We start from the raw sequence: 20,404 nt of genomic DNA on the forward strand, positions 1-20,404 counted from the left end.
TGGTGAACCTACATGTATGTAGGCAACACTGGTGCACATAAATTAATCTTTAAAAGAAAGAAAAAAAAGAAAAGAAAAGAAAAAATATGGAAGGTGGAATTTGTAACAGGAGACCTTTCTGTCTTTGTTGCTTAAATACCACTAATGGGGTAAATTCTGGTATCTGTGAAATAACATGTTATTTATTAAATATTAAGTAAAGTGAAACTAGTACAACTACTGTTTTAGAATGGTAGAGAAACAACTTTTTTTATCTGGTGGTTTTGTGGTAGGACTTGAGTCTGCAGTCATCCATTTGCTCCTGCCCTGGGATCCCAGATCTGCATCACCCAGGCACATCACGTAGGCACACTTCTTTGTTTGCTTTATTACTGGGATAAGAATTGGGAGCTTTAGCCAGGCAGTGATGATGTTTAAGGCCAGCCAGGACCACCACAAAAAAAACAAACAAACAAAAAAAATAATAATTAGAAGCTTTATAGCTTCTTGGAATATGCCAGATTGAAACACAATTGGTGTTAGCTTTTAATAATCTCTTAGCAGGTAAAAATTTAATACTTGCATGTTCCAGTGCTTTTAAAAATGTTGGATTCCTGGCACAGTGTCACATGTCTGTAGTTTCAGCACCTAGGAGGCAGAAACAGGCAGATCTCCCAGTTCCAGGCCAGCTTGATCTACAGAGTGAGTTCCAGGCCAGCCAGGGTTATGTAAAGAAAGAAACCCTGACTCAGAAAACCAAAATAAACAAACTGGAATCAAGACTTGACATGGGCTTTGCCTTATCTATGCCATCTATCTGTGTCTGGTTGTATCTAAGCATAAAATACTGTTTAGTGTTGTTTGCTAGTGTAAGTAACTGATAATGTCACACAGTTCTAAAATGTCCAATTAGGAATATCTCTGCCCATCTTGCCACCAAGCAGCCTCAACAACAGAAGTACAGGGAAGAATGTTTAACCTTAGAAACAATCTTGTTACAGAATTTCATAATGCCACAATTAATGATATAAAAAATCAATGAAGTAAATCAACGGGGGATTTCCAGGCCTCAGAATTGCTCACCTGGTGTGAGAAGATGAAGAAACATAGACATGACAAGTAAAACATGTACACATTTAAATTTAGGCACTTGGTTTAGGTTATTTGGTCTAGAGACCAAAAAGCTCTTTTTTTACTCTAGTGGCATTTTTCCTCTAACTCGTATTTTCAGCTTGCTGCCTGACTTGTAGCTGCAGTGCAATCCAGGCGCATTTCCTAGTCCACAGTGTAGTCGGTCTCCTTACTCCCTCCACTAGTAACTCAGGTTCACCCTGTTGAGAAAGTAAAGGCTTATCTCACTCAGGGATACCTTGTTTAAAAGACATCTTTAGCTGGGAGTGGTGGCGCACGACTTTAATCCCAGCACTCTGGGAGTCAGAGGCAGTCAGGAGTTCGAGGCCAGCCTGGTCTACAAAGTGAGTCCAGGACAGCCAAGGCTACCCAGAGAGACCCTGTCTCAAAAATCCAGAAGAAAAAAAAAAAAAGACTTCTTTAGGTGAGACCAGGAATGGTGGTGCCCCTGCTGTAGTTCCACCACTTCGGAAAGGAAAGCAGGGGGTACTTGTTGTGAGTTCAAGGTTAGCCTGGGCCGTAGGGGCCATCAAGATGGGCTAGTGGGTAAAAGCATTTGCCACCAAAGCTGATGACCAAAGTTCAATTCCTGGAACCTCACTACTGAAGGACAGTACTGATTCCACAAAGTTGCCCTTGACTGCCACATCTGTACCCTCCCTGGATGTACAGATGTTAAATTAATTAAAATTAGAAACATAAAAAAAGGCTTCTTGGGGCTAGAAATGTTGCTCAATGGGAGACTGCTTACCTAGCATGTGTGTGGTCCTAGCTTGATTCCCAATAACACACACGACAACATAAAATAATTTTGTGTTCCAGAAGGACCTGAGAAGAAAAACAAGAAACGTTGAGAAAACAGTGCATAGAGTCTTACAACTAATAACCTATTAGCTTTTGGGTTTTAAGTTCCCTTTAAAGACCTGCAAGCTCATCAACCTGTCCTAGACTTACACACTTCCAGTCACTCTATCTCAAAAGCTGTAGCTGTAGCTCAGTAACTAAAGGTATGCCTGAGGATCTGGGAAGCACTGAGTTCTACCCCAGTGCCACAAAAGAAAGCCAGGCGTGCTGCTGCGGTCTTGAGGTCACTGAGCTTGGGGTGTAGAGACTGGGAGGTCAGGGTTTGGAGGCCAGCCAATTGCATGAGACTTGTTTTATACAAAAAACGGATCGTGGTGGCATTCACCTATAATCCTAGCACTCGGCAGAGGCAGGAGGATCTTTGAGTTCAAGGCCAGCCTGGTCTACAAAGTGAGTCCAGGACAGCAAAGCTACACAGAAACCCTGTCTCAAAACAAACAAATCAAGAAAGGTGGGAGCATAGATTTGTTTATTTGGGGATCTTAAGGAAATTAGATTTTTCAAGTTCCATTATATCCTGTTTAATATATAAAATTCTGCAGAATTTTAAAACTGGGCTGCAGAAATAAAAACAAGGGTTATCAAGTGAATAGATTTGGGAGTAAGAAAAGTCTATGTGAAGGATTTTAGATGACAAAGTAGTTTTGGATGAATTTCTTTTCAAGGAAGGTACTAAATATTCTGGCTAGTGTGTCTTTGGTTTAACCCTTCTCCAGGAGGCTGTATGTTTCAGAGTTGATACTGTCAGTGTCCTCAAGCCATTGTCCACACCTGCTTTTGCCTCTTCTTGTTTTTATTTATTTTTGTTTTTCGAGACAGGGTTTCTCTGGCCTTGGCTGTCCTGGACTCACTTTGTAGACCAGGCTGGCCTCGAACTCAGAGATCCACCTGCCTCTTCCTCCTGAGTGCTGGGATCAAAGGCGTGCGCCACCACACCAGGCCTTTAGCACCATCTTAATTATTTTTTTTCCTATTTAAAAAAAAAAAAGAACTTATGTGTATGAGTATTTTGCCTATACGCATGTCATGTGGTGACATGCATGCCTGGTTCCCATGCAGGCCAGCCCTTCCTTCCATCTCCTAATTCACACTCGCTCACTCGCTCTCGTTCTCTCTTTCTCTTTTTTGGGGGGAGGGGGGGCAGGGACAGGGTTTCTCTGTGTAACAGCCAGGCCATCCTTCACATCTTGAAGTTTCTCATCACTTTGTATGTTTATGCTTGCATAGCCTGACAGATTTTAGATTAGAAAAGTATTTGCTAAGGTTTTGCCCTCATTTGCATCTTAGTGCCTTTAATCTAGGACTTGTCTATCTTTTGCTGAACCAGGACAGACCTAAGTTCTCTTGGATTTCTTTGTTCATCGTAGTGAAGAAATTTTCTTAACTGCTGCTGTTGGAAATGCTATAATTTTCCCTTTTCTTGCCTAGTGAGCCCGACCGAGGAAGGCTAACTCCTTCCCCAGACATAATTGTTTTGTCTGACAATGAGGCTTCCAGTCCCCGGTCCAGCTCCCGGATGGAAGAGAGACTCAAAGCAGCCAACCTGGAGATGTTTAAGGTAAAAAAAAAGAAGAGAAGTTATTGGTTCTTTCTCCTCCTCCTCCTTTTTCTTTTCTTCTCTCTTCTCTCTTCTTTCTCTTCCATTCTCTTTAATTTCCTGGCTTGGTTTTGTATTTTTGTTTTGATTTACTTTTTGGATCTAATAACTACCTATTTGATAAATTCTTCATGTCGATTCTTCACCATGAGAGGTAGCTGTCAGCCAGCAGAAAAGATAGTTTGCTAAAGCATGTATATAAGCAATCATACTCAATATAATCATCTTTTTAAAATGGAATAGAACTTTGTAATTAAGTCACATAACAAAAACAAAAGAAAAAAGATTTAGTGGCTATTTTAAAAGAAAATGTTGTTTCCTTCAGTCATCTGGTTTTGCCAGGAATGTACTGATTGGCATTCATAGTCTCCAAGTGCTTTTTAAGTACTCTGTGAGTGCCATTCTGTGTGGGAGACAAACACAGAGGCAGATGCGCACTTCTGCCTCTTGTAGAAGAAGGGTAGAGGAGAAGCGTACATTATTTCTTGCAGGAAGGGATTCTGGGCACCTGCTGCTGTTGCTGACCTACAATCTCCATGTTTCCGTAGGGGAAAGGCATTGAGGAACGGCAGCAGCTTATTAAGCAACTGAGGGACGAGCTACGATTGGAAGAAGCTCGTCTGGTGCTGTTAAAGAAGCTGAGACAGAGTCAGCTACAGAAAGAGAATGTGGTCCAAAAGGTAGTGTTTCTAGGAAGGGAGGGGGAGAAGTAGTTGGGGATGAGATGGGTAAAGTCAGTTTGTGGGACTTTCTCTGGTTCTGTAGTTTTTATTTTTAGTCTCTATAAGCAGAGTGGTTAGAAAGTAGTAATTGTTCTGTTTTATTTTGTTTTAACCTTCAGTGTTAAAAAATCGCGCGCGCGTGTGTGTGTGTGTGTGTGTTGTGTGTTGTGTGTGTGTTTTGCCAGCACTTGGAAAGTTGAGTTAGAAACAAGAGGGCAGTAGACACAGCAGTTGAGAGTACTAGCTGCTCTTGCACAGAGGCTGCCTTTGGTTCTCAGCACCCACATGGCAGCTCACAACCAGCTCTTAGTGCAGTTTCAAGGGATCTGATGCCCTCTTTTGGCCGTCTGCAGCCACCAGGCACACATGTGGTACACAGACATAAATGAAGGCAAAACAATCACGTACAAAAAATTAATAAATCTTTTTTATGAAGGAGTTAAACTGGCCATGTAAGACCCTGTCTGAAGAGAGAGACAGAGCCTGGCATAGTGACACATACCTTTAATTCCAGCTCTTGGGAGACAGCTGAGTGGATCTCTGATGCTAGTGTGGTCTACATATTTATATATTGAGGTCCAGATCAGCCCTGGCTATATATAACAAGATCCAGTCTCAAAGAAACAAAAACAAAAAAATAGAATGAAAAAAAATCTGAAAAGCCTTTATTTAATTTTTCTCTTTATTCCTTGTCAGTAGGAACTTCAAGTTCATTTTATACTCGCAAGGAAAATTGAAAGCTTAGATCTTTACCAAATTTGACCTCTGGTTTTTGGTTTGGGTTTAATTTTCTTGTTTGTTTTTTGAGGCAGGATTTCTCTATGTAGCCCTGGTTGTCCTGGAACCCACTCTGTAGATCAGGCTGGCCTCAAACTCAGATCCTCCATCTCCCCAGTACTGGGATTAAAGGTGTGCCACCACAGTCAGCCTCACAGTCTCATTTTCTGTTTCCCTCCCAGACTCCAGTTGTACAGAATGCAGCATCTATTGTTCAGCCATCTCCTGCACATGTGGGACAGCAAGGCTTATCTAAGCTTCCCTCCCGGCCTGGGGCTCAAGGGATTGAACCTCAAAATTTGAGAACATTACAGGTATGTGACCCATAATGGGATTTTACTGTTGGGGAAGTCTGTCTCTCCTGACTTCATATGAGGCCGGCCTGATATACATAGTGAGTTCCAGGACAGCTAGGGCTATGTAGAGAAACTGTTTGTTTGTTTGTTTGTTTGTTTTAAAAAGCACCAGGGACTTGGAGCTAAAGAGATGGGTTTGCAATACCCACTTCAGGTGGCTTATAATTCTAGCACTAAGGAATCATAACACTCTTCTGGCATGGCATTCATGTACACATAGAGACAAACACACAAACAATAAAATAAGTCTTTTTAAAAAATTAAAAGTCAGAGCTGGGGTGATGGCTTAATGGTTAAGAGTACCAGCTGCTCTTCCATAAGACCTGGATTTAATTACTAACACCCACAAGAGGCTCACTTTTTTCTGTAACTCTAGTCTTTTTTTTTTTTTTCCCTAATTTATTCATATTACATCTCAATGGTTATCCCATCCCTTTGTATCTTCCCATTCTTCCCTCCCTCCCATTTTCCCCTTGTTCCCCTCCCCTATGGCTGTGACTGAGGGGGACTTCCTCCCCCTTTATATGCTCATAGGGTACCATTCTTGGTAGCCTGCTATCCTTCCTCTGCATGCCACCAGGTCTCCCCCTCCAGGGGACGTGGTCAAATTAGTCTGAAGAGCTAATACCGTCTTCTATAAGAAGTCTCCTAGGGCACCACATATACATATTGTGCATGGACCATACATGTAAGCAAAACACTAATACATATTTTTTAAAAACTAAAATGAAACATTTTTTAAAAGCCAAGAACTTTGTAGCTACTAATCAGCATTTAGAGTAATGGTAAAGGGCCTGGAAAGATGCATCAGAGGTTAAGAGCACTTGCTGCTCTTGCAGATGGTCTGGGTTCTATTCCTACCACCCCCATGGTAGCTCAAAACCATATATAAGTCTAGTTGCAGGGAATCTGATATCCTCTTCTGACCTCAGCGTGAAATGAAAATAAGTAAACTGAAAATAATTTTGACTGGAGTAATAGTAGATATCTCCCATAGATTGTTGAATGAAATTATCAAATGTGTGTTCTCATGGTTCTACTTGCTGTCTGTTGTAAGCAGTGTTTTCACTTTGCATTTTATATGGGGTATTAGGCCATGTGTGAGTTCTTTTCCTGTTCTTTCCCTTTAGGGTCACAGTGTCATCCGTTCAGCAACCAACACCACCCTTCCACACATGTTGATGTCCCAACGTGTTATTGCACCAAATCCAGCCCAACTTCAGGGCCAACGGGGGCCACCGAAGCCTGGCATTGTACGCACCACAACACCTAACATGAATCCTGCCATCAGTTACCAACCAGTAAGCGCGAGTGCTGGTGTAGAAACACAACAATCCTTCATTTCTTTTAAAAGAGCCACAGATTTAAATTTTGTGTATAGAAAAACTAGGACAATGGAGTGATTTGAATAGAGAACATTTCCTAGAATGGATGCTTTAAGGAATTATATAAAAATGGTGGTAGAAAAGTAGTATATTATAGAGCAAAGCTAAATTAACTAAAATCTGCTTTAAGATAGAGATAGATCAGCCGGGCGTGGTGGCGCACGCCTTTAATCCCAGCACTCGGGAGGCAGAGGCAGGAGAATCGCTGTGAGTTCGAGGCCAGCCTGGTCTACAAAGTGAGTCCAGGATGGCCAAGGCTACACAGAGAAACCCTGTCTCGAAAAACCAAAAAAAAAAAAAAAAAAAAAAGATAGAGATAGATCTTAATCTAGGGTGAGAGTAGATTAGAAGTGGTGTAAATACAGTGGTTATGTATGAAACTCTCAAGTAAATATATGAAAAAGAAAAGGCGATGGAAGTGTGCGCGTGATAAGAAGCACGTGACTGAAAGTATCTCCCATGTTTTCTTTCTTGTCATTCTTTTCTTTCTTACCTCCCAGGATTATCTTTTAGTGATAAGTTGAATGTTTTGAAGAAGCTTAGCAGTCCAGACTATGATGAGGTAGTGTCCTCTGTTAAAAACTACGACTTGGAGCCGGGCGTGGTGGCGCACGCCTTTAATCCCAGCACTCGGGAGGCAGAGGCAGGCGGATCGCTGTGAGTTCGAGGCCAGCCTGGTCTACAAAGCGAGTCCATGATGGCCAAGGCTACACAGAGAAACCCTGTCTCGAAAAACCAAAAAAAAAAAAAAAAAAAAAAAAAAAAAAAAACTACGACTTGGTCTCCCACTTAGCAGCCACCTGTCCACTGTTCCCTTTCAGCAGTCAAGTTCTTCTGTTCCCTGTCAACGCACAACATCTTCTGCCATCTATATGAACCTTGCCTCCCATATCCAGCCAGGGACTGTGAACAGAGTGTCCTCACCACTTCCAAGCCCCAGTGCCATGAGCGACGCTGCTAACTCACAGGCTGCAGCCAAACTGGCTCTTCGAAAACAGCTCGAAAAGACGCTCCTGGAGATACCACCTCCAAAACCTCCTGCTCCCTTGCTTCACTTCCTGCCTAGTGCAGCCAATAGCGAGTTTATCTACATGGTAGGCTTGGAAGAAGTCGTACAGAGCGTCATCGACAGCCAAGGTAATAGCCTCCTTGGAGTTAAGTCTCTACGCACTGATTGCCAGGCATCTGGCAAAGAGCAAGTGTTTACAGGGACTGTGCAGTACTACAGGGCTGCTCTTAATCCAGGCCTGACAGCTCATTGCTTACAGCCCACCACTTTGTAGGCAGAGGCAGGAGGATGGCTCCAAGTTCAAGGCAAACCAGGGCTACATCCTGAAACACTTTAGTACTCCTGTGCTAGCTGTAGTGTCTGTCATGTGCTTTATATAGTTTCACTGAGACTGAATGGGAGGACACTGAGCATTTGGGGCCAGCCTGAGCAACATAGCAAGATCCTGTCTCACCAGGAAGGTTGGAGGTGCACACAAGTAACTTTACTGCTTAGGAGTCTGAGGCTGGAGGATCTCAAGTGGGAAGCCACATAGAGCTACATAGTGAGACCTTTTCTCTCAGTTAAATCCGCTCCATCAGTTAGTTATACAAGCTTTGGGGAGCAATAAAGAGGCCTAGAGAGTATGATCAGTTCTTCTGAAAATAAAGTTTCGACAGCCCAGTAAAAAATAAAAAGAAGCCTAGAGAGATGGCACAGTGGTTAAAAGCACTGGCTGCTCTTTTAGAGGACCTGGGTTCAGTTCCCAATATACAAAGTACGCATAATGTATTTACATTCATTCAGGCAAAGTAACTACACATATAAAAGTAAATAAATCTTAGCTGGGCGTGGTGGCGCACGCCTTTAATCCCAGCACTCGGGAGGCAGAGGCAGGCGGATCGCTGTGAGTTCAAGACCAGCCTGGTCTACAAAGGGAGTCCAGGATGGCCAAGGCTACACAGAGAAACCCTGTCTCGAAAAACCAAAAAAAAAAAAAAAAGTAAATAAATCTTAAAAAGCAACCAAAAAAGAGTAGAGTCTAGAGATGTAGTTCAGTTGGTAGAACACTTGCTTACCTGAAGGTAGAGGTAAGAGAATTACAAGTGCAAGGGAAGGGCATCCTTAGATAAGATGCACAGTCAACTCTAGATGTCCACAGAGTGCATAACATTCTATCATAGGGGGGAAGATGGATATATATATATGTGTGTGTGTGTGTGTGTGTGTGTATGTATATATCCAGTATATTGTGTAGTTTTTTAAACTTTATTTTATGTACGTTGCTGTTTTTCCTACTTGTATGTCTGTGTGAGGGGTGTCATATCCCCTAGAACTGGAGTTACACAGTTGTGAGCTGCCATGTGGGTGCTAGGATTTGAACCCGGATCCTCTGGAAGAGCAGTCAGTGCTTATAAGCTCTGAGCCATCCCTTCAGCCTGTGTAGTTCCTTTTTTGAGAGGATTTGTTCTGGCTCACATTTTGGGAGTGTGATCCCATAGTAGTGAGTCAGAGGCATCAGGAGCTTGAAGTAACTGATCATATCACACCCAGTCAGGAAATGGAATGATGAATACATCTTGTTTAGTTCTTTTGGGAGAGGGAGGGTTTGTTTTGTTGAGAGAGGATCTCACCATATAATTCTGGGGAAAAAAATTTTGGGGGCTGGAGCCTGTAATTGTGAGGCAGAGGCAGGTGGATCTCTGCAAATTCGAGGCCAGCCTGGTCTACAAAATGAGTGCAGGCAGCCAATGCTATACAGAGAAAACATGTCTCAAAGAAACAAAAAAAGGTTTATCAGAGTCCCTGAAGTGGGTGCACAGAACTGAACTCCAGTCAGTCCTAAGAGCAACACAAATGCTGTTCTGTTTTTGGGGGGTTTTTTGTTTGGTTTTTCTCAAGACAGGGTCTCTGTGTGTAGCCTTGGCTGTCCTGGACTCACTTTGTAGACCAGGCTGGCCTCAAACTCACAGCAATCCGTCTGCCTCCCTGAGTGCTGGAATTAAAGGCATGCACCACCACACCCAGCTCCACAAATGCTTAACAGACTGCTAAACTATCTCTCTAGCCTCTAAATTGTTTTGGTTTGTTTTTGTATAGTTTCTTGTTTTAAAACTTTTAACTTTGTTGGTGGGGAGAAAAGAGACTAGGAGATGTCAACAGGAAACATTGTTGTCATTGGGAGGTTAGAAGACAGCTTTGTGAAGTCATTTGGTTTTTTTTCTTTTGTTTTGTTTTTGTATTTTTGAGACTGGGTTTCTCTGTATAACAGAGCCTTGACTATCTTGGACTCACTTTGTAGACCATGCTGCCCTCAAACTCAGAGATCCAACTGCTTCTGCTTCCCTGAGTGCTGGGATTACAGCTGTGCGCCATCACACCCGGCCGTCTTTTTTTTTTTTTTTTTTTTTTTTTTTAAGATTTATTATGTATACAGCACTCTGCCTGCATGTGTGCCTGCTCTCCAGAAGAGGGCACCAGATCTCATTACAGATGGCTGTGAGCCACCATGTGGGTGCTGAGCATTGAACTCAGGACCTCTGGAAGAGCAGCCAGTGCTCTTAACCTCTGAGCCATCTCTCCAGCCCAGCCATCACTTCCTTCCTTCAGCCTTTACGTGGGTTTCAAAGATGGAGCTCAGGTCCTTTAGGCTTGCCCATGCAGCACCTTTACACACCGAAGCATCCCACTGACCATGTACAGTCTCTAAGTTAACAGGGTTAACTTGTAGGAAAGATACTTAGTCAAGAGTAACAGAAGAGGTGAAAGATGTGAAGCCACTAACTGTTCTTTTTATTATTTGTGTCTAGGCAAAAACTGTGCCTCACTTCTGAGGGTCGAACCCTTTGTATGTGCCCAGTGCCGCACAGACTTCACTCCTCACTGGAAGCAAGAAAAGAATGGTAAGATCCTCTGTGAGCAGTGCATGACTTCCAACCAGAAAAAGGCTCTAAAAGCTGAACACACCAACCGGCTGAAAAACGCTTTTGTTAAAGCCCTACAGCAAGAACAGGTAAGAATTCTGATTCCTACCTTAACAGTCATCTAAACCACTTTGGTTTTCCCAAAAAATTGTTGCTTCTAGTTTGGAGGAGTTACCCAGGTGGTTCACATAGAGTTTTGGTCCTGGAAACCCAGGTTCCTTGAAAAAATAAAATCAGGGTGTGGTGGTACACACCTTTAATCTCACCACTCAAGTGGTAGAGGCAGGTGAATCTCTTGAGTTTGAGGCCAGCCTGGTCTATAAGTGAGTTCCAGTTCCAGGACAGACAGTCTAATAATCTTGTCTCCAAAATCAACAAAGCCAGGCAGTGGTGGCGCCCACCTTTAATCCCAGCACTCAGGAGGCAGGAGTAGGCGGAACGCCCCATGAGTCTGAGGCCAGCTTAGTCTACAGCATGAGTTCCAGGACAGCCAGAGCTACACAGAGAAACGCTATCTCAGAAAAGAAAACAACAGAACCTTAAGCAACAGTAACATAAAATACACGTTTTCTTGCCAGGTGTAGAGGTGCACACCTTTACTCTCAGCACTCAGGGAGGCAGAGGCAGGTGGATTGATGCCAGCCTGGTCTACAAAGCGAGTCCAGGACAGCCAGGGCTACACAGAGAGACCCTGTCTCAAACATGTATGGCAGCAACAACAAAAAGTCTACAGAGTTCCAGGCCAGCCTAGACTAGGTAGATCCAGTCTCACAAGACAAAATTAAAAAAAAACCTTTTCGTTACTCTGTCCCTTCTGTATCCTTTGGTTGTTTTTGATTGGCTGAAAACATGTATGCATGACTGAGATTAAAGGCCAGAAAGGCGGCTTGGATTTTGACCTTTTCATAGCTTTGAGGAAAGTCTCACCATGAGCTCTGAATGGCCTGGAATCTTTGACCCTCCCATCTTTGAGAGCTGGGATAACTGGCATACACCACAACATGCAGTTCCTCTATTACTCATTTTATTTTCTTGTCAAATGAATTTTGTTGGAAGGGATTTCCTGCATACTTTCAAGTATGCAAGCTATAGTTAAATGCCAAAGGAAGAATAGATGATACAGTAGCCCAGTGAAGGTCAGTGGTAGTAGACGTGTGTAAGCACTTCCTTAATAGTAGCTATGGAGTAGAAAGTCTTCAAAGGAAAAGAGGCGTTAAGATACTCGGGTTCTTTTTTCCGATCCGTTTCCCACTCCGCTAACCATCAGAGTCCTTTAGTAGCATCGGGAGCCTTGTGGAAAATAGGCAGAAATGAAAAATAGCCGTCCAATAATGACAGAGCACATGCTTGCCATATCTGGTTTCAGTCTCTGGCACTGCGTGGTAGTTGCATACATAAATGAATCCCTACAACCTTAAATAAATAGGACCCCAGTGATTCATTAGTTTTAATTATATTACCATCCATTGTCCTCCAGTTATCCTCATGAGAACCAGCTTTCTGGAGAGACAGGAATGTTTTTGATCAATAAAACTTGTCTGCTTGTACCTGGAAATCTCAGTCTAGCCATTCCACTAAACTTTCTGCCTTTTCTGCATTATTTGGTAACTAGGTGGCATCATTATAGAAATAAGACCCTTGGTTTTGTAGTTAGAAAATTAGGTGCTGTCGTACCCAATCTCATCAAATAACTCCCAACAGGAAATTGAGCAGCGATTACAGCAGCAGGCAGCGCTCTCCCCTACTACAGCTCCAACTGTATCCAGTGTCAGTAAACAGGAGACCATCATGAGACATCATACACTTCGGCAGGTGAGGAGCTTTTCCACAGCTCTGCGTCTCTTGGGGACTGTGCTTCTGCAGGAAGTGGTTCTGTTCTCTTTTTACTCCTGTGTTTTTATCTTCCACTTGCACTAACGTAATGGCCAGGTTTCAGCAACTATCTTGTCCCCATGTTGCAGGCTCCACAGCCGCAGAGCAGTCTCCAGCGTGGTATACCCACATCAGCCCGCTCCATGCTTTCAAACTTCGCACAGGCACCCCAGTTGTCTGTGCCAGGCGGCCTCCTTGGTATGCCAGGTAAGAGGAGTCACAGGCATGTACCACCTAGCTTTAGTGTACAGTTCTTTTTGTGTACATGGGTACATGTATGTATAGAGGCTAGAAGTCAGCCTTGAGTGTCATTCCTTGGGTACTGTCCACTTGTTTTTGAGATGAGGTCTTGGAGTAGGCTGGCTGGCCAACAAGTTCCAGAGATCTGCCTCCCATTGCTAGGATTATGAGCATGTACCTCAAAACCTGACTTTTTAAAATATTTTTTTGGTTTTTTGAGACAGGGTCTCTCTGTGTAGCCTTGACTGTCCTGGACTCACTTTGTAGACCAGGCTGGCCTCGAACTCACAGTGATCCGCCTGCCTCCCAAGTGCTGAGATTAAAGGATTGCACCACCACCCCCGGCCTGACTTTATGGTGCTGGTTTATCAAGCTCCGGTTCTCTCCCTCCAGCCATGATACAATTTTTTTTTTTTTTAAGTATGTATGAGTGTTTCACCTACATGTATGCTGTGTACCACTTGCATGCCTGGTGCCCATAGAGGCCAGAATAGAGTGTCTGATCCCCTGGAACTAGAGTCATTATAGTTGTGAGCCATCGTGTTGGTGCTGGGAGTTTAAACCTCATCCCTCTGAAAGAGTAGCTAGTGCTCTGTTTGTTTTTTTGGGTCAAGGTTTCTCTGTGTAGACCAGGCTGGCCTCAAACTCAAGAGATCTGCCTGCCCCGCCTCCCGAGTACTGGGATTAAAGTTATGCACTACCAGGTACTGAGCCATCTTTAGCAGCCCCTTTAGGCCCGTTGTTCCTTTGCTTTCTGTTTTCTCCTTAGGGCATAACTATGCTTTTGTTATTCAGCAAATGAATCTACTAAGTCATATGAGTGCTCAAGGATTTTTGGTGCTTTCATTGGTCCCACGGGGTCATGAACTAGCCAGCCTGAGTGATGCAGGATCCTTTATGCCCAGTGGTCTCACAATCAGAGCAGATGATTGACTGATTCTTTCTCCATTTCAATCATTTTTTCTTTCACCACTCTTTAACCTCTTTCTTCTATACTGTACTGTAAGCACTGTTCATTATTCCTGGGAGGACTGACATTTCTGGAGGAGCTCTTCCCCGAAGCTGAAACAGCTGAGGCTAGACACGTGCAGGCAACTGCAGATGTTTTCTCCCATCTCTCACTGCAGTCTGGGATAGGACAGAAGGTGGTGTCATTTCTTGTCTCTTATAATACCTGTCTCCTCCTTCTGTCTCCTGGATCTAGGTGTCAACATTGCGTACCTGAACACTGGCATCGGAGGACATAAAGCCCCCAGTTTGGCAGACCGGCAGCGTGAATACCTTTTAGACATGATCCCTCCCAGGTCTATATCACAGTCCATCAGTGGACAGAAATAACGCCTGTTCCACTGGTACTGCGCATCCTTGAATCCTTTACCCACTTCTCCCGTTGCCCCCAACTTCCGTCGCATGCAGTGCCTGTACTGGTGCCTACCATACACGGAAAGCGAAACTGAAAAAAACAGAAGACAAAAATAGACATCAACAAGGAAACACACGCCCCACCCCCAGCTCCCCTTTATTGCACACGCTGCCATCTGTTCTCCTGCTGCTCTGTCTTTCTCTTCGATTCCCTTTAACAGTGAGGTGGGTCTTTGCCTCTGATAGAGGTCAGAATGAGGTCCTGGGGAGAATTTAAGCCCTTTGATGTGTGTTTCTAAAGTTTATTTTATGCTATAATTATTATCATTTTTAATTATATTGTGTGTCTTCCCTTTGTTCTGTGGACGGTTACCCCCCACCATCTTCTGTTTTCTTTCCTTTCCTACCTCCCTCTGCTAATCCTCCCTTTAAAAAAAAAAAAAAGATATATATATATATATATATAATATACAGTTCAGTGATCACACGCAGATTGCAGTGGATCCTCAGCTGCCAAGTACAAAATGACTGAGGATGTTAGGGACAGAGAATTGGAACGCACTTAACCTGAGCTGTGGAATGGGCACCATCAGGCAAGTAGGAGCAGCACCCCAGCTACAGTTGGTCAGGGTCTGGACAGTTTGCGAGGCAGTGTTCTAGTAATAAAATTGAGCTCTTTAAGAGTGAGTAAAAGAGCCCTGGGGGGCGGGGGAGACGCTTAAAACAAAAAACTACCTGTAATTTAAATGTGGGAGGCAGGGGAAGAGGTGTGACGTGAATTTAATAGTGTCCCAGAGAGGGCTGCGCCTAGGTCCTGGCCTTCTAGCTCCTGGGGAAATAAGATTGGTCTCCTGACCCCAGTGAGGACACGAAGTCTGTTCCAGGCTAACTGTCTTGACATTGTTTGTACTTTCTTTGTAAAATTGTCTCCCATCACATCCTCTCACCCTGTTAGCAAATGTTAATCTTCCTTCTAACTGTAACCCCAGAGGAATAATAGCTGTTTCCAGGCTGCAGGTGGCTGGGTGTCCTTGAAATTGGACTGGATATAAGTGAATCACATAATAGAAGGAGAAATTAGACATAGGGGAAGAGGGGGTTTCTCCCAGGAGTTGAGGTTCTCACATTCTTCTCTCCCTGTACCCTCTGAGTGCTGAGAGATGTGGGTGTAAGCCCCTAAGCAGGTTGGTGTCCCACTCTGACTCTGCTGTGCTGACTGTGGATCCAACTCCTCAGAGCCAGGCAACTTGTCAAACCAGTTTTGGACCTCAGTACACAAGTATTGTCTTCCCCCAAGCTCCGCTCCCCAAAATTTTACTCATTTTGTCATTTTGTTTTGTTTTCTTTTTTTCCCCCTTAGGAGCTACTAATGAGAGAATAAGTTGAATTGTGCAATGTTGCTGTTCTGGAGTTAGGGAGATTGGCATCCTGTTTGCCCATATTGTGGCGAGGAGGAGGGGACCAAGCTGTTTCTGAGGTCAGGGAAGCCTGTAAATGGAGGGTCTCTGCCCCCCTCAGAGTGGACGTCACCTGCCTCCACAGCTCTAGAAGCCGTCAGAGTGTACTGGGGACACTTTGAGCGAAGACGTATGAGGAGTTGTGTAATATTTTGCCCTTGATAACCACCTGAGGAAGTTCCCTCATTCTTATTTTTAAAAACTAAATAATTTTTTTAAAGTAAGAAGGCACTTTTAAAATTATACATACACAAACTGCACACCTTTCCCATAAAATTTGGGGGTAGGATGGGAAAAGAAGCTAAATGAAGCTCAGTCCCCCCACTCTGGTCTCTTTCCCAATACTCCAGTGCCACTGTGGGTGATTATACTGGCCCTACGGGCCTTCCTGGCTGTTTTCTTTCCTCTCTTTCCCTCAAATTCATTGAGCACTTAATAAAGGAGCAGAGATGCAGCCGTGTCTGCTCCCCAAGTGTGAAGTGACCTGGAAGCTAGATGCTAGGGACAAGTAGTGTGAGAGGTCATTTCAAGTATTTTTCTGGGGAATGTGGTGCCCCTGACTGTAAGTGGTAGGGGAGGGTGGGGGGGCTGATGGAGCTGGGTCTGGGATTATTTTAAAATTATATATATATATACATATATATATATAAAGATATATTCTTACATCTTTTCTTTGCCCTCTGTGCTTTGAAAGCACTGGATAAATTGATTTTGTTTTTCTCTTCCACAAAATTGGAAGGTTTTTTTCCCCTCCATTTTAAAGATGTTTTTCTTAGCAGTCATCTTGCCTTGTGGCATGTCTAACCTCTTCCTACCCTGTGATGAAGTGCCATTTCTGTTAAGTCTCCCTGACCCCCAACTCAGAGGTGCTCAGAGGTACAAGGTGCCCAAGTTTGTCAGTTGAGATTAAAAGGAACAGAGAATGTGCAATACCGTCCAGCTGGGGCTTGTCCCTGCCCTGAGCTAGGTCCTCTCCCTGGGAGCCAGGCCACTTTGAATTGGGTTTGGAGGTGAGATGTGTAGACATGGGGAATAGTGGGGAAGGAGAGCCCGTAGCGCAGTGCCTGACTAGGTTCTGGGGCCACAGGGAAGAGGTAGAATCTTCCCTGCTTTATCCCTTCAGGGTCAGTTACATAGAAGCTGCTTAAACTACTAGTATAGCTCTGTGGCCCGTTGCTCAGTCGCTAAGGTTTTCTTTCTCATCCTCTTTCCCCGTTGTCATACTCTTCCCAGGAATTAATGAGAGGGTGAAGTCTTTGTTAATCATGGTAAAGTATTAGCCTTCCATCTCCTCCCTTAGCTCCTGCCCCTGTCTCCCTTCAAGCCTCTACACTTTACGTCACTGATAGTCTTGTTTCCTTCCAACCGCCCCCCCCCCCCCTTTCTTTTTAAACTCTCATCCTCAGGCCATGGGCCCTTACAGACACTAACCCTCATGCCCTGAGGACCCTAGTCCAGTGTCCTTTACCATTGGGCTCTGACTCTCAGGTATCCGTAGAGTGAGGATCCAGCCCATTACAGTCTGGCTTCCTCTAGACCCTGAGGCACTAAAAAGCAGTCATTCGTGGATGGTGTCTTACTCGCAGAAACCTGACATGGGTGGATTAGTGGCAAGGCCGGGGTAGGATTAGGAGACAGAGGTCCTTATTTGTCGGTTTTATTTTGTCACTTCACCACAGCACCTGAACCCCCTCCATTGCTGAATAAGTATTTTTCCTGCATTTTGGGATATATGTATGGTAGACATTTCTTTTTAAGACACCGAGATAAATGTTTCCCTGCCTTGGTTACCTTTCCTGCCCCTTTAAAAGGGATTAGCTATAGAACTGCTTTGTAAAGATGCTTCTTGATATTTTACTTTTGTTCCTTTTCCTAAACCATTCCCATCTCTCCTATTTTTCTAGAAGGCATAACCTTCTCTCCACAGTCCCTACCCCACACCCTAGGCTCCCTTTTCATCAAGGTCTTCATTAGCTTATGATATTTGCTGCCGAGATGTTATAACAAGGACTCATTCATGTATATAAGCTATTTCTTGATCCATTTAAAAGGAATTGTACATTGTGTAGAAAAAAAAACTGAAAAAGAAAAAAAAAGCCCTAGCCATGGATATTGTGAAACTGTGTTATGTCATTTTGTAATGTGCCCGTTTGTGTATGATCCGTGCAAAAGGGTTTCTGGGGAAGGGGAGGGTGGAGGGAGGTAGGGCTGTGGAGGGTGGGGAAAGGAGTGGGCCGGGCCCAGCACACTGAGACTGGCAGCTGCTCCAACCCTATCCCTCCGTAAAGATGCCACCTCCCCCACCACCCACCCCTAATTTGTGCCTTGCCCTCCCCACCCTGGAGAAATCCCTCCAGGTCACCAGCACTGCCTTGGCAGAGCCCACTCCCTACCCTAAGCTGCCCACTCTTCCTAACCCCCAGCATTAGGTGGATACTGTGGGGAAGTGCTGGAGGTTGGGAGGTAGCCGAGGAATGGGGCAGTTCCTGGGGGCATTGAAACCAAGTATTATTATGAATTGTAATTGTATTTGCACTGTTTTCCCCCTCTGATTGCATCAGCATATATACAATATACCTATATAACAAAACCCAGTGTCAAAGCTTTCTTATGCAAGGGATTTCCCCCACCCTTCAGAAAAAAAGAACCTCATGGACCTCTGAAAGGGTGGATTATCTGTCAGGAGATAGTAGTAGAAAGGATTTTAATCATCCTAAAGAAGTTCCACCCGCACCATTCCAGGCTGGGTGATTTTGAGGTGAGTCTGGCTCCTGTGGATTACAGGGCTCTAGGTTTAGGATTGTGCAAAGTAAGAATCCAGGACACAGGGAGGCAGTGTGGATACCTGGGGCCTACTGATGTGCTGTGTGATGTTTGGTGGACTCAGTGTCTTCAATCAGTGAAGTGAAGGAGGAAACCTCTGGCCTCCACACTTAAAATTCTACAATTCTTTCCCCATCTGCCAAAAAACAAAAAGCACCTTGAGGTGAGGGAAGTGTTGGCCTAAAAGGCCAAGAGGAAATGAATGTGATTTGTTAGTGTTACTTGTATGACAGTGTCCTTGGGAAGTTGCCAGTCCCTTGCCTCAGCACTGATCTTGGAGAGGTGGCAGTGATAAGTAGGGTTTTGGACCAGTGGCATCTTGGCTGTTGTGTTTCTAGCCATGTCATGACAGGGGCCAGGCTCCAAACCTCACCTCACAATTGCAGTCCTTCCGGGTGTTTAACCAGTGAGCACCCCGAGGTTGATAATCTAGTTGCTGTCTTTGTGAGCTGTAAGATGTGGGATTTCCCTCAGTCTTGGAGGACAAGGAGAGCTAGATGTAACCCACATCTTTCCTTCCCTCAGATTTCATCTGAACCCCAAAGGCAACTGTTTGACAGTCTGTCTCCTTCAGAGGCCCGATTTACTCCCACACTTCCTGGGCTGAGTGTTTCTACTCTCTTTTAAGTTACTGATGCTAATGCCTGGACAAAGCATAAGCTGATGGGCGAGGCCGTGGTGAAGGCAGAGGACAGACTGGGACGGGTGGTGGGGGTGGGGAGGTGGGATGGGCAATGGCCTTCCCTGAATAGGGTGGGTGGGAGGGAACAAGACCCTTTTGCACAACTCTCTTTTAAGTTTCCTTTTTTCTTTTGCTTTTTTTCTTTTGCTTTTTTTTTTTTTTTTTTTTTTTTTTTTTCTTTTGCTTTTTTTTAACTCATTCTAATTTTCTGCATTGTGTTTGGGAAATAAAATGAAAAAACTAAGACCAATAGGAACTGGTTTTCAAAAGGTAAATACACTCCCATCTGTTTCAGAGGCTGCTGAGCATTTCAGCAGTGAAGATTCAAATAATAAGCTAATTTTTGGAGAAAGGATTAAAAGAAAAAAAACTTTGTAATATTTATCACTTGCAAGCTATGTTTAATAAAGAAAGGAATGGTTTTCTAAGCCTTCCTGTGCCTTGTGCTTTAGTTGTGGCCGGGGTGGGAGTGGGATACTCTGAGGAGTACTGCCGCCCGGGCTATGGATCGTGCTCCTCACTAACCTCTGCTGCTGTTCCTCTCCACCTCTACTGACCCTACTTCAAAATCCTACTTTTGGGGGGTTTTGTTTGCTTTTCTGAGACTGGGTTTCTACATGTTGTCCTGGCTGTGCTAGACTCACTGTAGACCAGGCTGGCCTCGAACTCAGAATTCTATCTGCCTCTGTCTCCCCAAGTGCTGTGATTACAGTTGTGCACCACCACACCTGGCTCCAGAATCTTACTTTTGACTTAAAAGTCCAAAGGTATGGGCTGGAGAGATGGCTCAGTGGTTAGGAGCACTGTCTGCTCTTCCAGAGGTCCTGAGTTCAATTCCCAGCAACCACATGGTGGCTCACAGCCATCTATAATCTATGATCTGGTGCTCTCTTCTGGCATGTAAGTGTACATGCAGATAGAATACTCGTACATAAAAATAAATATTGGGAAAAAAAGTCCAAAGGTATTAGGAATAGGCGTCAAGCTTGGCATATATACCCCAACTGGCCTTGCCCACCCCACCCTCACACACACACACCTGTGCTAGTCTAGTAATGTAATTGTTGGTAGTTGGTTTGTCTGGATAGGGATCTCATATAGCATGGGAGATTCACACATACCAAACCTTAATGTTCTGAAAGCATCTTCCCCAGGAAGGCCTATAATTAACTCTGTCCCCATTGTAGCATTGCACCTCTACCTCAAGTTGCCTTTCAATACAAAGTACCAATCATTTTTGCGCCC

General features: G+C 44.1%; 1 protein-coding gene across 3 annotated transcripts in view; it reads left to right on the top strand.

The window, feature by feature from the left end:
- Gatad2b (GATA zinc finger domain containing 2B) overlaps positions 1-14,804 on the top strand; it is a 72,028-nt gene extending 57,224 nt beyond the window's left edge. Inside the window, exons 3-11 of one of the 3 annotated variants that reach the window (XM_051157591.1) lie at positions 3,403-3,532; positions 4,120-4,251; positions 5,253-5,384; positions 6,557-6,727; positions 7,633-7,948; positions 10,610-10,812; positions 12,425-12,535; positions 12,685-12,802; positions 14,040-14,804. In XM_051157591.1, coding sequence (XP_051013548.1) covers positions 3,403-3,532; positions 4,120-4,251; positions 5,253-5,384; positions 6,557-6,727; positions 7,633-7,948; positions 10,610-10,812; positions 12,425-12,535; positions 12,685-12,802; positions 14,040-14,173 — 1,447 coding nt within the window. In that variant the 3' untranslated portion in view covers positions 14,174-14,804. The remainder of the gene's footprint in view (positions 1-3,402; positions 3,533-4,119; positions 4,252-5,252; positions 5,385-6,556; positions 6,728-7,632; positions 7,949-10,609; positions 10,813-12,424; positions 12,536-12,684; positions 12,803-14,039) is intronic. The other 2 variants (XM_051157592.1, XM_051157593.1) reach the window with 2 other exon arrangements.
- The last annotated feature ends 5,600 nt before the right edge of the window (positions 14,805-20,404 follow it).

Source organism: Acomys russatus, chromosome 15 (assembly GCF_903995435.1).
Source record: "Acomys russatus chromosome 15, mAcoRus1.1, whole genome shotgun sequence".
In the NCBI taxonomy this organism is placed as follows: domain Eukaryota; kingdom Metazoa; phylum Chordata; class Mammalia; order Rodentia; family Muridae; genus Acomys; species Acomys russatus.